At 37.7% G+C, this 15,480-nt stretch overlaps 1 protein-coding gene across 2 annotated transcripts in view; it reads right to left on the bottom strand.

Moving 5' to 3' along the window:
• NSMCE2 (NSE2 SUMO ligase component of SMC5/6 complex) overlaps positions 1-15,480 on the bottom strand; it is a 132,304-nt gene that overhangs the window by 66,323 nt on the left and 50,501 nt on the right. For both annotated transcript variants that reach the window (XM_085572561.1, XM_021542346.4), the window contains one exon: positions 5,479-5,632. In XM_085572561.1, the coding sequence (XP_085428687.1) occupies positions 5,479-5,632 (154 nt within the window). The remainder of the gene's footprint in view (positions 1-5,478; positions 5,633-15,480) is intronic.

Genomic DNA, 15,480 nt, shown 5'->3' with positions numbered 1-15,480 from the left:
ATCCTTCAAAACTACAAGTGGGCTAGGTCACTCCTGAGCAAATCAACTGGTTCCTCCCAGGAAATACCCAGACAGGACAGTCCCAAAAGGAAAAGCCATGCCAAGTTTCTCTTCTCAGGATAGTCCTTATGCCCTACCCAAAAGTCAACTCTCACTCACACAAATGCCTCTTGACATACTCATTTTACTCCTCTGGGGCTGCAGTTTTCCCCCTCAGCATCACGCCACAAAAACATTACTCTGGCACACTAAAACACACTTGAGTTATTATCTACAGTTCTTTGAACTCAAAAAATCACGAAAACATAATAATGATGTTTTAGTGCCACTAGAGAAACAGGGCAATGGAATGGTTTGTACTCAACTGGACATGGCTGCTTTGCTCCACAGGCTACCAGCCCAGAGCAGCACAGATATGAGCCAGCCCAGATCTATTCTTGCACAGTCCATGAAGACAATACACCCAGAACTGATCTCCAGGCATGGGTGTAAGGTCCAGACACACAGAGTTTTGAGAAACCTAACTCCCAATGATCTGTTCTGAAATTAAATTACTTGATCTAAGACAATAGAAGGTAACAAAGCAAAGCCCTAAACCAAAGACTCCTAAACTTCAAATGACCTTCTCAAGTACTGGATCCTCTTTCATTTCTTTACTAGTCAAGGGGATGTCTGCAAGGGATTTTACGTAAATGAAAAGTGCATATCCCACACATATCACTGAACTGTCACAACACCAATCCCACTTTCAGCTGGAATTTTCAACTCTTTTGCTGAAGTTGTTTTCTCATAATTAGTCAATAAGGGGATTTTAAAATATTTTTTTACATTGACAATATAAGGAAAAATACACTAAGATTACTTCTCAGCTGATTTTCTGCCATCAGAGCTAAGTATAGGGACAAAAATAGGCCAACTAAGAAGTAAACTACAACTGAAGAGAAGCATGGATCTGCAAATCAGTTACGTGAGTCCATACAAATAATTTCAACGATTTCCTCAAATTTCACCACTGTTGTGTGGTAAGAAGTAAAACTAAACTGCCTACCTCAATGCAATGTTGTGAGGATTAATTGGATGAAACTCATCAAGCAATATAATACACAGTGTCTTGCTGCAGCTTGTTTTCTTATCCTACTAAAAGCAAATCAAACACCTTAGTCTTTCCTGGAAACTGTGATAGACTGTTTTTAAAATTTAAAGATAATTTCTTTCATAGTGACATTTTTTTCTATCCCAAGCTGTATCTAAAAAAACATTTTTTTCACACCATTATTTCTCAGCATATGCATAACTTAAAATACACATATCAACAGGGCATATGGCATCTACTTGAACATTAAATTTAAAATCTTCTCCTTTCAAAATATTTGCTTATTGATAATGACTATAAATCCATACTAGCAAAATGATACATACTTTTTCCTTTTAAAGACTCAGAGACTTTTTTTTTTCCTTCAGTGGAGAATGCAAGAAAGCTCCTTACAACTGCAGTGTACCTATTTTCAAAACTACATTACAGTGACTGGTTTCCTATGACAAAAACGTGCCTAAATTACTACTGAGTCTCAAAATTATTTATCCCCCATTAAAAAAAATAAAAAACATCTTTCCTACATTTGCCAAATCCAGTCCCTAAACTGTTTGGCACAACCAGCAATATTGTCATTCACTCAAATCTTATCATTTTCCACAAAATCACTACTGAAGCACACATCTGTTGTGTGTTTGCAGAACCCGCAGTTATCACGGATTCCAAAGTGCACCTTATCAGCTGCTACGAAAGGGCTGTGAGATCTGTCATCCTTTGTGCACCAAACGTGACACTAAATAACCTTCAGCAAATACAGTAGTGGCAGCTAGGGTCACAGGAGAAGAGATTATACCTTCTGATTAGCTCTCCATACAGAGTATAATACATTTAAACTGTGACATGGAGAATAAAGACAGTTTCATTCTGTGAAGACAAAATATCTCATACTTTCTGCCAGAAGATAGATGCCTTTGATATGCATATATGTATGTGTATAGATACATGTGTATATATATTCTGGCATGAAATAAAAAGACTCAGTAATACAACTTCAAACAAAAGGTGGGATTTTAAACTTACAGAAGACACAAAATGCAAAGTTAAAATTCCTGCAAGGTTTACTCCTATGGGCTCACTCCTGCAAGGCTCTGTACTGTGGTCATACTCCAATAAGGAAGTGAAACATGCCAGCAATCTCACTCATTTCAAAGGATCTACTCATAACATTTAATTTATGCAACTTGCTTAAGCATTTCAGTTAATCAAAAGGAGATCACTAAGCACTTTGCAGATCTAGGACCCTTATGTCTAAGGACAGCATCAATTATGTAGTGGTAAGGACACAAAAAAATTTCCTTACCACACATGCTATCATTTTGAACTTTCTGGTATTACCAAATTTAGTGAATACTCCTCCAAGTACTCTGTTATTTGGAAAATATAACGTAGGCACTTGGGGGTACAAGAAATGGTTAAAAAAAGGAAAAATCAACCAACACCCTTTCCTATTGCTAACAGACTAAGAAGGTTCGAGTAGAGAAATGAAACTGTTTTCCAATAAAAATAAGAAGTGGGAATTTAGGAAACTAAGATAGTTCTGGAAACAGACTTCAGAAAAATCACTTGCTGTTCACATAAAACCTGTCTGACAGTGTTTTGACACATATCAGAGGTGAAGATTTTTCATCACTTCACCAACTCCAGCTAAAGTAGCTGCATAATAAAGGCTCACAGATTTAGAGAAAATGTCTGAAAACTGTCTGAACGATGAACAGAACAGAAACTGCTCTGAGGCATGATCTCATCCTTACTGCCACAGAGATGTACTTGCCCAATTTCATTTCTGCACCTTGGCTGCTGCTGAAGTTCAAAGCTGAGGTCTCCTTCCCACAGAACTGCCAAGGGAAGACAAGCTGAAGGTGATACAGCACCCTTCTCCTCCCTGAGTATTGGAGCTACCTATGGCACTGCCTGTCACCTGTCAGGGGACAGGGAACAACCATGCAGCCTCCTTTCATCGTGGTGGCAGCAAATATCAAAAGAGAAAATATATTAACTTAATTTTCTGTTAAAATAGGGTTGTATTTAACTGCTTCACACTTTGCACCATACCTAAAAACTGTGTTGAGAAAGTTTTTCTCCTTCAAATGTCAGTTAATTTCTAAGTAGCAAGACAATGTGAGAATACAATGTTTAATTGTTCAGCTGTTCTAGAATACAAATGTAAAAATGATTAAAATTTTATGCAAATAAAATTTTGCATAAAAGATACATAATCATTAATGGTAACGCATTCTAGAAGGCAAATCATTTTATTATCTACCTTGTCTGTTCCTTTGAGATAGAAAAGATTGGAACAAAAAAAAAAACACAAACAAACAAATAAAAAATAACAACTAAAACAAAACAGGAAAGCCCCTCTGAGAAAACCTGGCAGAAGTTTTTATATTTTATCTAATTGAGCAATAAAACCAAATTCCAGAAAAAAAGCTAAAAACTGAACCTCAGTGGTGTATGTGTTCTTGAAAAAAGCCAGGAATTGTGAACTAAGTTGCACCTGGCAAGGCAAATAGTTGAAAACAAAGTATTAACCAGTCGTTGTTGATGAAGTTATCAATACATGTAACTCACATCCAGCAGTTTTCAAGTGTGTCCCAAAATCTGCAGACACATTATAATGAGCTGTTGAGGCCAGACTTGTAGGACTCATGCTTTTGAAATCACAGCTCACACAGGATAAGGTAAAGAATACACAGATAACTTGGCTTAAGCATGAATGCTGAAGATTTAACAGGATGACCTTAATTTCTTCTTACAAAATGACCCCATCAAAACCACATGTACATATAGTATGTTTTAAGGTAAATCACCAGCTTATGGAAACTAGTAATATTTTTTACAGATTTTATTAATCTTCAGCTCTGCTGGTATTGCAATTGGAATGTTTAGTAAGACAAATCTGGATTTCAGGCAGTGGTAGCAGAATGATGTCCTCATGTTTTTTGAAGAATATTTTCTATTATATTTATTTAATTTGGTTTGGTTTTTTTTTTCCAACAGGTCAGCCAGTTAGAACTTAATCCCATAGCTTGAACTAAATGTATCACCAGAGCATACACCCCTTCCTCAGGCAATTACAAGGTAGAAAGTAAATCCAAAGTCAGTTATCAAGATTTTTATCTTCTTAGTTACAAACACCTGGAAATAAAAAATTACAACATAATGGTGGGGCAGCAATAATTTTATGGTTATGAAGGGAGTGAAAATTACACTGTTTTGTGTTCTGCAACTAGAGTAATGCCAAGAGCTCTATTAAACTCAGAGATTAGTGCTGAAATGCATAAAGATGTGAAACAAATATATTAAGCCTTCAAGCTCTAATCCTAGGGAGTCTTGAGATACCAGATCTGAAATTCACCTTGTCAAGCATGTCCTATAAATCTCTACAGGGAAGCAATCCAAAGTCCAGTGGGAAAATTCTTTCCACTGGTTTCTTTGGGTTTTGGATAGGGCTCCAAAAAAATCCAGAATTCAAGGAAAGCTACAGTAGAGCACCCAGAATATAATTTTCCAATGGTATAAATCATTAATCTATGACTGAAGCTCCTGAGATACCAGTTTATGTTGAAATCAAAATGGAGGATGGGAGGGAATAGGTAACAGGGGTCAAGGGACAGTAAGCAGAATAATATGATTTCAGAACATAATCATGACTGGGGAAGAGCAACACAAATAGTGTCAGAGCCCATGAACTTTCCTAGCAGCAGTAATCAGAGAGATATTTTAATGACTGCTATACGTGTAGGGCAATAAAAGTAGACAATTTTGTTGTGTTGCATAAATAACCAAACTGTTTACTCTTCATTTTTTCCAGTAATTTAAGCACAAATAACCTAAAATTTTAACACTTGAAAAAATTACATGAATTTTTAAAATATGGATTTTAGTAATCCATACTACGTTGGACGGTGCGTGCACAGAAGCTGTAAACCTGAGAACATGTACACTAAGCATTTTCCAACAATATAGTTCTACGATTAAAGCAAAGGTCTTCTTAGTGTTGCAACACATCCTATGTTGTGAAACAGGAGCAATTTGTTTAAGTGACAAATGAAAACAGCTTACCTAATCCTTTTAGGAGATCCTATCAATTAAGAAATAAATGCGAAAGGTCTTCAAATGAAAAAAACCACCTTATAAAAAAAAATGTTTTTCATTATGTTTTTCATTATATTTGTGTTCAAACACAGCAGGAGCTGTTAGAGTCTAAATAAAACTACCAAGGTAATTACACTGGCATTTTTCTACACAGATATCAATTTAAGTAAGTTTTTAAGAATACTCATATCAGTTTGAGCTATAAGTGGCAGTTTTATATTTCAGGGCAGTTAGTCAGATTTTACTGCTTAATGTTCAAAGAATCATTTTTTAAAAATCAAACTTACATTGTTTTTTCATCTCCTTAAGTTGATCCTTAAAATACATATACTTTTCATTCTGTTGTAAGTCTGAGTCACTGTTCATGCTCTCCATTTCAAGGAATTTTTCTCGCGCCAAGTTTTCTAAATCTGGTAAATTTTCTGGTTTTTCTCGTTTTACCTGTATGGAAGAAGAAATAGACTGTATTCATTATGACACATTTTAATACAAAGCAGAAGACATCAAGCAAAACTTCATTAGCATAATCTCAGTTTCTTTTGACTACAGTTAGGCTTCCTGCTCTGAAGCCATAACCCCCAAGTAATTCATTTCAGTAAAAGTAAGCATGAAATGTAGATATTAGCTTCTCAGTGTCATTTAACTCATTTTCTGGGTATTTCTCACAGTAGCAAAAGGGAAAACTGAACCTTGCAGTCAAATTACCTCTGTAAGTGGTGAAGGTAAACATGTTAACAGGAACCAGCATAACACTTAATGAGAATGAAACAAAAGTATACAACTCTGTCCAGAAAGCAAGAAGATAACAGAAAATCTAAAATAACTTTTAAGAGTTTTGCAAAAACCTCCACTCTCATCACTTTGGAATCAGGTTTACAGAAGCCTATAATCTACATGGAAGATTAGAGTGGTAACACCAGCAAGAACAGTACAGCTAACGTGAAAGGAAATCACCCCAATTTATTTGTGCTGTCTGAACAAGAAGCATTAAGCCACACAAGCAGGCAAAAACAGTTTCTTGAAAAGCACTTACTTATGGCAAATACATCTTGAATGATCTAAAGAATAAATACCCAGAAAAGGGAAGTCATCACGCAGACAACATTAAGATATTCTAAGAATGCAAAAAGCACTCTGGGAAGGCCCTAAAATCAATAATTGGAGATTTCTGTTTCTCAAGGCAACATTAAATTCTAGGGAAGTGTAACTTTGACAGTTCTTCATGAGAACCAGCTTAGGGACTGCACTGTCCAATGAGGATCAGCAACAGCACCAAGTCAGAAAGTAGGTGGACGTCTGGCAAATCCTTAATGCTAAGCATTTTCTGAACCAGAAAAAAAAGCCACTTCTATCCCAAAATCATTTCAAAATATGCCAATCTGAAAAAATGGAGGTAAGCACCATTTCTGCTGAGCCACTCTTCCCCTACCACACATACTAAATTCTGCCCTTCACCAGACCATGACACCATTCATTGTGAAAGACAGGAAAAAAAGGAGCCTACTGAGAAAAAAAAAACAGTCTACTTCATCAAATCATTTACAAGTTTAAAAGTTTACAGAGACCTTGGAAATCCTACAGAATATATTTTGTTTTGGGAGCCAAATAAATAAATGTTCACATAAAAATTGACTTAGCAGATACATAAAATGAAAAAAAACCCTTTACTATCACTTAAGCAAAGCAAAGAAATCCATAGAACTATTACTTTTTCCAAGAGTAAAGCCAGTTTGGCACATTTACTTTCAGCAGACGCAAGTTGTGGCAAGAAGAAAAATAAGAAAAAAACATGCACTGCCAGGTGATAGAATGAAGTTTTCAAAGGCACCTGGAGATAAAAGATCACCTACCACAACATCCAGCTGTAAATGGGAGAGACTCAGTAATACTTTTGTACCAAAGGAGCACAGTGACTATGAAAGACCAACAGCATGTCATCAGAGATGCTTAGACTGCTGCAGGAGCCAGCAGGAATGTAGAAACTTTATCCCATGATAAACAATGTAGAAACTTTATCCCATGAAAGGAACAGAGGAAAACAGAGCATCCTGTGCCCAGTGCAGCAAGGACAATCATTCACACTCAAATGGCTTTGCCTGTGCCAGCATCACAGCACCCTGCTGCCACAGAAGGCCGATCACAACCCCAACCAGCATTGTTCAGTACTCAGCTGGAGAAGAAACTTGGCTATCAAGTGTATGCAAGAACAAAAAGGCACTTACTAAATCAAAATTCATTTAAAATGCAAGACATTATAAAAGAATGCTTTGATCTGGACTCATGTAGTGCAAACATATTCCTTTCTGCAACATCACACTGATTTTACTGACATTCTTTCTTTAACATAACATAACATGTGGAACACACAAGAATAGTCCAAATAACAACTCAACACTAAGATCTGCCCTCATGACAAGTGAGAGCACTATGGCCAGATCCCATATAGAAGATCCAGCTGTGTATACTAAAAATAACCCTGAAGTGCTTCTAAGTTGCTGAGACTGACACCAATAGTAAAATAAATTATGTGGACATTCATCACAGGCATACATCAGCAGTAAAGACAATGTCAATAATCTTTTCCTCTCCACAGGGACCACATTACACATTGATAGAGTTACATCAGGAGCTCTTTATCTTTTTCTTGACTCATGGAAGATTTGAGTGCAGATATGCATCAACATAATATCTTCAATCATACCCTCAGACTGAGGTGAAAAGAAGGGCACAGTCAATGTTAGTTCAAACAGTGGTTCTCAACTCCAACTTCCAGAATTAAAAGACTTTTTATGAGCAGAAAAAAAGGCAGGAACTGTAACTTACAGCATTACACTACCAAAAAGGACACATGTTTGAGAAGGTGCATTACATCACCCTGTGCTAGTGCTACCTCACCTCAAGTGCTGTGTGCAATCTTGGGCACCACAATGTAAGAAAGATATAAATGTATTAATGAGCACCCAAAGTGGGGCCACAAAGATGGTAAATAGCTTAGAGGAGGAGCTGTATGAGAAATGGCTGAGGTCAGCCCAGAGAAGAGGAGACTATGGGGAGAAGCTCATTGCAGTCTGCAGCTTCCTCGTGAAGGGAAGTGGAGGGGCAAGTACCAACCTTAGCTCTTTGGTGGCCAGCTACAGGACCCAGAGGAAGAGCACAAAGCTGTGTCAAGGGATTTAGGTTGGGTATTAGGAAAAGGTTTTTCACCCAGATGCTGGCCAGGCACTGGGACAGGCTCCCAGGGAAGCTGTCACAGCGCTGAACCTGAGAGAGTTCAAGGACTATTTGAACAATGCTCTCAGATACATGGTGGGATTCTTGGGAGTGTCCTGGGCAGGGCCAGGAGCTGGACTCAATGATCTCTGTGTCTCTCTTCTAGCACAGGATACTCTTATGATTCTATGATATGCACACAAATAAACTTTGTCTGTGCCACTGTGGAGCTACAAAAATTTGCATTAAGACATCTCACTAACCTCAAGAGAATGTTTACATAAAACTCTCCCTCAGCACCTAACTAATCACACAGCCTGCTGCCATAGGTCTATTAAAGTAAGAGCTAGCCTACTATTTGCTAAGGGCAACATGAACAATTCCACCAGCTATCAAGAGAAACAATATCATTCACACTAGCTCTATTCCCAAAAGCAATACATTACCAGATTGTGAGGACAGCCCAGCAACGCGGCATATATGACAAAGGCTCAGACAACCACCTCATACAGAAACCTAGAGTCAAATGTGAGAGATGCTCAAAGAATGCACTTTCTTGTAGTTTAACTTCTTTCATGTTCACAATTTAAATTCAGTTTCTGTTCACTTCCACATGATTGCTTTCATTAAAATGATTAGTAGAGACACCATTCCTGACCACACTCAGTACTGTACCACACACATGCTATTACTGAAATGCTAGGTAGACCTTCTGGAAGGTCAACACATCACAGGGGAATAATAAAGCATGTCCACCCACTATAATAACAAGCAAATATATTTTGCTGTGCACAAGCAATTTCTCTTCAGTGCTGCATATCCTATGCCAAAGAGAGGGCTAGAGAATGGTCTACACAACAATATAAATGAAAACAAATTAAAGAAAATGTCCTATCATTGGGGAGATCTGTGAGGATCTCCCCTACATCCTCACAGTGGGACAGAATTACAACATCTTATACACTGCATCAGCAAAACACCTTTACAGGTTCATTACAGTTTTCTTTAGCTCTTGCCACGCACCTACTCCTACTCTACAGATTCTTGATGGATGTAGGAGTGATGAGATCAGCATAACAAAATGTCTGAGGGCAATACAAACATAGGGTATGGCTAAAGGAACAAGGCAAAATTATCAGTGTTCAGGGCACCAAGCTGGGGTCATGCTCCTTCTTGGTCTCAGCAGCACATCAGATAAATGCTTACCAGCAGACCTGAAGTCATTGACATGTTCAATTCCTCAGAATAAGTTACTTCACACGAGAACCAAGAAAGACACATTAAGCAAACAACTGTTCGTTTAGCAGCACTGTCAGCCAAAACCAGCATGCTAAGTAACACCTTGCACTCATTAGTCAAACCATTGAGAGCTACATTGATTTTGAAATGGGGTGGAGGCATACACACCCTACAAAGCATCCTGGAAATTACATGTAAAATGAACTGGGAGTGTTCAGGACATATGGTGAAAAGAAGTATCAGTCACAACATCTTGTTTACAGCAACAGAAAAAGCAAAAGCATCTGCTGTGCCATACCAGCAAAGATCCACATGGGTTTTTACATGGGGGCTCAGCAATAAGGAAAACAGACATGTTATATATAACATACATATACATACATGATCTAGCAGAAGTCCTGATAAGAAAACACATTTGCAAAGGATAAAAACATAATTGTTTAAGACACATTTACTCATGGCTTCACACCATACCACCTGGTCAGAGCGGTATGTGCAAAAGGGTATCTGTGTTTGACAGACAGTGCTTATGGAATGAGCCACTTCATGACATGTCTTCTGCCAATACCTGTCTGTAAGGATACACCTTCCTCTCATGGATTCTTCCACTGGGAGGGTGTATATTCTGTGCCTAAACTGTTAAAACTATGCCTCCAAAAATCAGGCTTTTTAAAAGGCCAGCCTGCAGAGCCTAAGGGAAGAGTAAATGCATGGTATTCCAAGGGACAATCTGGGGAATTTTTATTTCATCAATTACCATAACCACCAAATCAAAAATAAATTATGCTGTTCCAAACCAATCTCAGAACGAGTAAGGTCAAAGGTACCGTAGACTAAAATTGGACTAGTTTGTGGTATTAGTCTCCCTTCAGTACGGGATCAGTGTCTAAAAAGGCACTAATTAGCATAACCCTGCATGCTGCACTGCAGCATTTAATAATTGTCTTGCCCAGTCCCAAAACACTTCACAAACATTAAAGAATTTAGCCTCAAACACCCATTGTGACATGTACCATGTATTTTACAAATGGAGAGGCTGTGGCATTAGGAGATTAATAACTTGGCCTAAGGTTGCACAAGGAGACTGTGGCAGAACCCAGAATAAATACCAGAATAAATAAATGCCAGTTCTGTGCTTTGAGCACAAAGCCATCCTTTTACCTTCTCCTTTAGCTGAGGAAAAGTTCAAATTAACATGTGCATTTGGTTCACTCTCTATAAAGAGGCCTGAAACAGCTTGTGGCTGCTTGGCAAACTTTGTGATAAAAGAACAGCATTTTGCCTGTCACAGAAATGCTCCACTGGTCTTTGCATTGCAGTGGTTCAGCATGTGACACACCATGGTTATTTTTTAGCCTTTTTGTTCTTCTCTCTAGCACAGAAGTCTTTTAGCTGCATATTTTTATCCTGTCACTGTTCCAAGGTACTCTTTCTCAGGACTATCCTTTATATCCCTGGTATTTGGAAACTTGCCAGTACCATCCATTTTATTTCTCAGAAATTTCTTGCCATACCTGAACCATGTTGCAGCTTCCTCAAATCTGTGATAAAATCTACAAAAGAACTGTCTTTTCATAGAATTCAGAATTCTCACTAGAGTCTTTCAAACCATGCATTATTTGTTCCCTGTAATTTAATTCCTGCAAAATATGGACTTCTGAAGTTTAATTTATGGATCTTATTGACATTTGAGTTTTGTGAGGTATAGAAACATTCCTGTTTGCTAATGAACTTTTGAAAGACCAGTCAGCTGAAAAGGCAGAATTTCTTCATTTTCCAGATTCTTTGTTGTTTCATTTATGAAAGGGAGGGTGATTAGTCTCTCAGTGCTATAAAGCTCAGAGCTATGTAGTTATTTAGATATTTATGTTCTTTTGGGACAGCACAAAAAAGGATATGGTGATGTTTTCACCTAACTCCAAACTCAAGAGTAATTTAGAATGTATTTACACTACAGCCATGTATGTGCCTCTGCATGTGGTTACCAAACACTGACAGCAGCTGCATCTTTTGAAGAAAAAACTTCTTATAGTTCCTGCTGGGACTGAATTTCTTACCTCTGTGAATTTGATTTTGTGAAGGAACTCAATCGATTTTTCAGACAGTCAAATTCAGGTCCTTTCAGGAACAGGTGTGCTAGCCTACTGCATCCTACAAAGAGCCAATTCAGAACCTGGGAACCTCACATTTTCTGAGCTGACATAACTTTAAAATGTCTGAACCAGACACGGACATATCTAAATCTGCTTACTTCAGAGAACAAATGCCAAGAATTGGCTGAAAACAGCAGTAAGAATGTCAGAACATCCTCTCTGAGCACCTCATATCATAGAGAAAGTAACTATTCTTCCTTTATTTACCTCTGCTATGCAACAAAAGCAGACAGAAATGAATGTCACCTTTCTTTCTTATTTAACAATTCCTACATCCTATTATTTCATCCTTACCTCACTAAATTATTTATTATTACAAATATGCAGCCTTTCAACACACATATTTATTTTACCTCAGGGTAAGTCAAAGTTTGCTGTGATTATTTATTATAACCAATTTTTTTTCACTGAGAGGGAAAATAACATGGGACCTAAGTAAATTTGTGGGTTGAGTCACCCATACATTTTGTGAATCATGTGAGAACCAACTCTAAGTGAGTCACCACTGTAACTGAATCAGGCTGCAAAATTTCAGCTCAACCTAAACAGTCATTTATTATTCTTCAATGGCTAGATACAAACCCTTAGCAAATATCAGATTCTTTGTTGATGCACAAATAAAACACTGCACTTGGAAACAACTGCAAGGACAGTCAAAAAGTATATCATCATTCAGCAGCAGGAGCTGCAGTATGAACAGAGCTCAGCTGCAGCCAGAATTGCCTAAGGGCCCATATCTGATTCAGGAGATTCAACACCTCTGTACATCATGGCTGCAGGGCTGGGACTCCAGTTGAGCAACACCTTTGCAGACTATTGTGAAATACCAAGAGAGGCAGATTTGTAAGGGCTGACCCACAATTATGACACATACTGCCTTAATAAACCAGACAAGCACAACAGAAAATCACTGTCAGCACGATTCAAATATCCCAGAACTCTGCTAAAGTAACAGTATGAAGGTGAGGCAGGGTTGCCGTGGTTCCAAAACAGCACAACGAAGTGGTTGTAGCTAGGCTGTCCCCATAATAAAATTGCCTTTACCCTCCACAGTTTCCTTCCCCTGCTTTAAACACAGCTGCTGCACTCGTTCAACCCTTAAAAAGAAAGTAAGCACTGAGAGGCACACACTGCTTCCAGGTATACTGGGGTGTATCCAAGCAAACTCTCTCAACTCCTGGCACTCAACAGTCATTTCAGTAAGGCTATTAATGGGTTTTGGCCACCCTGCTTGCTTTCTGTCTCCTGTTTAGAAAGGAACCATATATATAGGGTGGGATTAATGTAAATGAGCACCAGGTGAAGAAACAAAACTGCCTGTGTGCATGCAAAGTTTACAGTCTGAACAGCATCTCTTGGGGTTCCCGGTTAGAAGTTTCACCTCAAGCAAAATGCTCTACTCCACACACATTCTAACAGAAAAAATCCACTCATTTGTATTTACCCCAGTTACTGACTATGGTAGAGAGAAGATGGTGAACACCCTTTTGTTTCTCCCCAAGACCCTTTGTGAAATGCTTTTCAAAGTGCAAAGGGGTAAAAATAAGCAAGGAAATGGGATCTTATTGAAATACCAGTTTTAAAACTACCTGTTACCAATAACATAAAAATGGCTCACAAAAACAGCAGTAAATGTGAGTATTAAAGGTGTGGTTTTCCCAAGGTACCAAACTGAAGAAAGCTCATGGATATTTAACACCTTAATCTTTTCAGCATTTCTGAAAGTCTGAAAGTTTGCTGCAAGGGTTGAACTAAATATTCTTAATGACTTCAACAAAACCGAAGTCTGTCTTCATCTTGTTTTCTGTATGTTTTATTCCACATATGAAGTATGAATATGACAAAGCAAAAACTTTGCTTTGGAAATAAGCTACACAGCTGAACTAAGATGCATTAGCATCTGCATCTTAGTTCAAAGCCACCTTGCTTCATACTTTCCACAATAAAGGACACCTGAAAAACTGTGAACAGTGTAAGAAACTGCAATTGAGCACAATAGTAGCAATAGCAATACCTAACTGTAAAGTGGACAATGAAATCTGGTAGTTGACTCTAGAATAGGAAGGATACAAGAACCATTTTTAAAAATTCAGGCAGATTTGTCATGCAACCCTCTTGCAATTCATACACAGTATTATGGTTCAAGACATGGTGAAGGAGCAAGGCTGTCTTCTTCTCCTTGTACCTAAAAGTTCTGCCATAAATAGAGTTTATATGAAAATTAATTTTGGTGCACTAGAGATACATAGCATTTTGCACCAAGTAGTTTTGCCTGAGCACAGATGATGGCATGTAACAGCAAAACCAACTTACAATTCTTTTCTTATAAAAAAATGTTGCTTTGTTTTAACAGTGTTTTAGAAACTGTGAGGCAGATGGTGCATCTGTTTTGGCAAGGTTGATTCAGCAAATGCATCAGGCTGCTGAACCAGTTTACCAAGCTGCTGATTAATTCTCATATTTAGCAAATACATTAACATGGATATTAGAGCTATTTTTCTTTCTTTAATATCCCACTCAAACTGATGAGAATTTAGACATTGATTTCAGTGGGAGCAGAAGAAGGCCCTAAGGTGATTTCATATTAACAACCTGTTTACTCTTGTATGGCTCTGCTTGTTTGACTAAGATCACTAAAACCTATGTTTTCTACAGTATGGAAATAAAGGGCTAAATCCTAAAACAAGTTCAGTGTTATCTTCAAAAGCTCCTATAAAGCACTGATTTATACCAGCTGTGTAGCTTATTCCCATATAAATACAGAGTGTGAATTATATTTCAAAGACATTCCTACAGCAACCATTGTTAAAATCTTTTGTTTTTCCAGAAGGATGTTTTCCATACTATTTTCAAATATTCTTTTCTTCCTGTGAAAGTCAGGCAAACTTTTTGAATTTTTACCCCTTTTGGGTCTTTTTTTTCATTCATCTGATGACATTCTTGTCTTCAGAAAGTTCTTCAGCCCTGACAGCACTTCTTCTTCATACTCTTCAAAACAGCAATGTGAGTAATTTCATCATTTTTCATTAGGAGTAAATGTAACCTTTATACTTTCAAGAAACAGCTATAAGATATCTTAAGTACAGACTCATGCTTCATTTGAATATATATTAGTTGAAAAACACAAATCCTTTTTGAAACTTGAAGCCTAGACCCATCAAATTAATATATCTTTATTAATATATAGATCAGGATGGCAATAATTCCATCAGAGTGAGCTCCACCTTTAACACAGCACAGTGAATTCAGTGATAGCACAGGGCTGCACTAAGCAAAACAAGCAAAAAATCCGAGTGCAACTGTACTAAGCCTCCCAATTTCCTTATAAACTGGGAATACCAACCTTACTTATACTCAGTGGGTACAAATACCTCACTTGTCTCTGTGCGTGGTGGCAGAATTGCCTTTTATTTTGCACTTTACTGCAAATGTCAGAGAGACAAGTCTCCATTTTTAGCCTTTCTACATACCACATTCTTCCATCCATATTAGTTATGTTTACTTATCCAGCTTCCTATTGGGACAGCCCTCAATGGAGTTACTAGCCACTAAATCCCAGGCCTTACTTCCAGTCTTATCCTTCTTGATTTACCTGTTCTGGGTGACAGCTTGTGCTTCTTCCCTTGTCTTGTCAAACACTATATGCTCTCCTAGTACATGCTCAAGTGATTATTTTCCCTTGCACTG

Source organism: Lonchura striata, chromosome 2 (assembly GCF_050655825.1).
Source record: "Lonchura striata isolate lonStrDom1 chromosome 2, ASM5065582v1, whole genome shotgun sequence".
NCBI lineage: Eukaryota > Metazoa > Chordata > Aves > Passeriformes > Estrildidae > Lonchura > Lonchura striata.
This window is presented reverse-complemented; position numbering and strand designations above follow the sequence as displayed.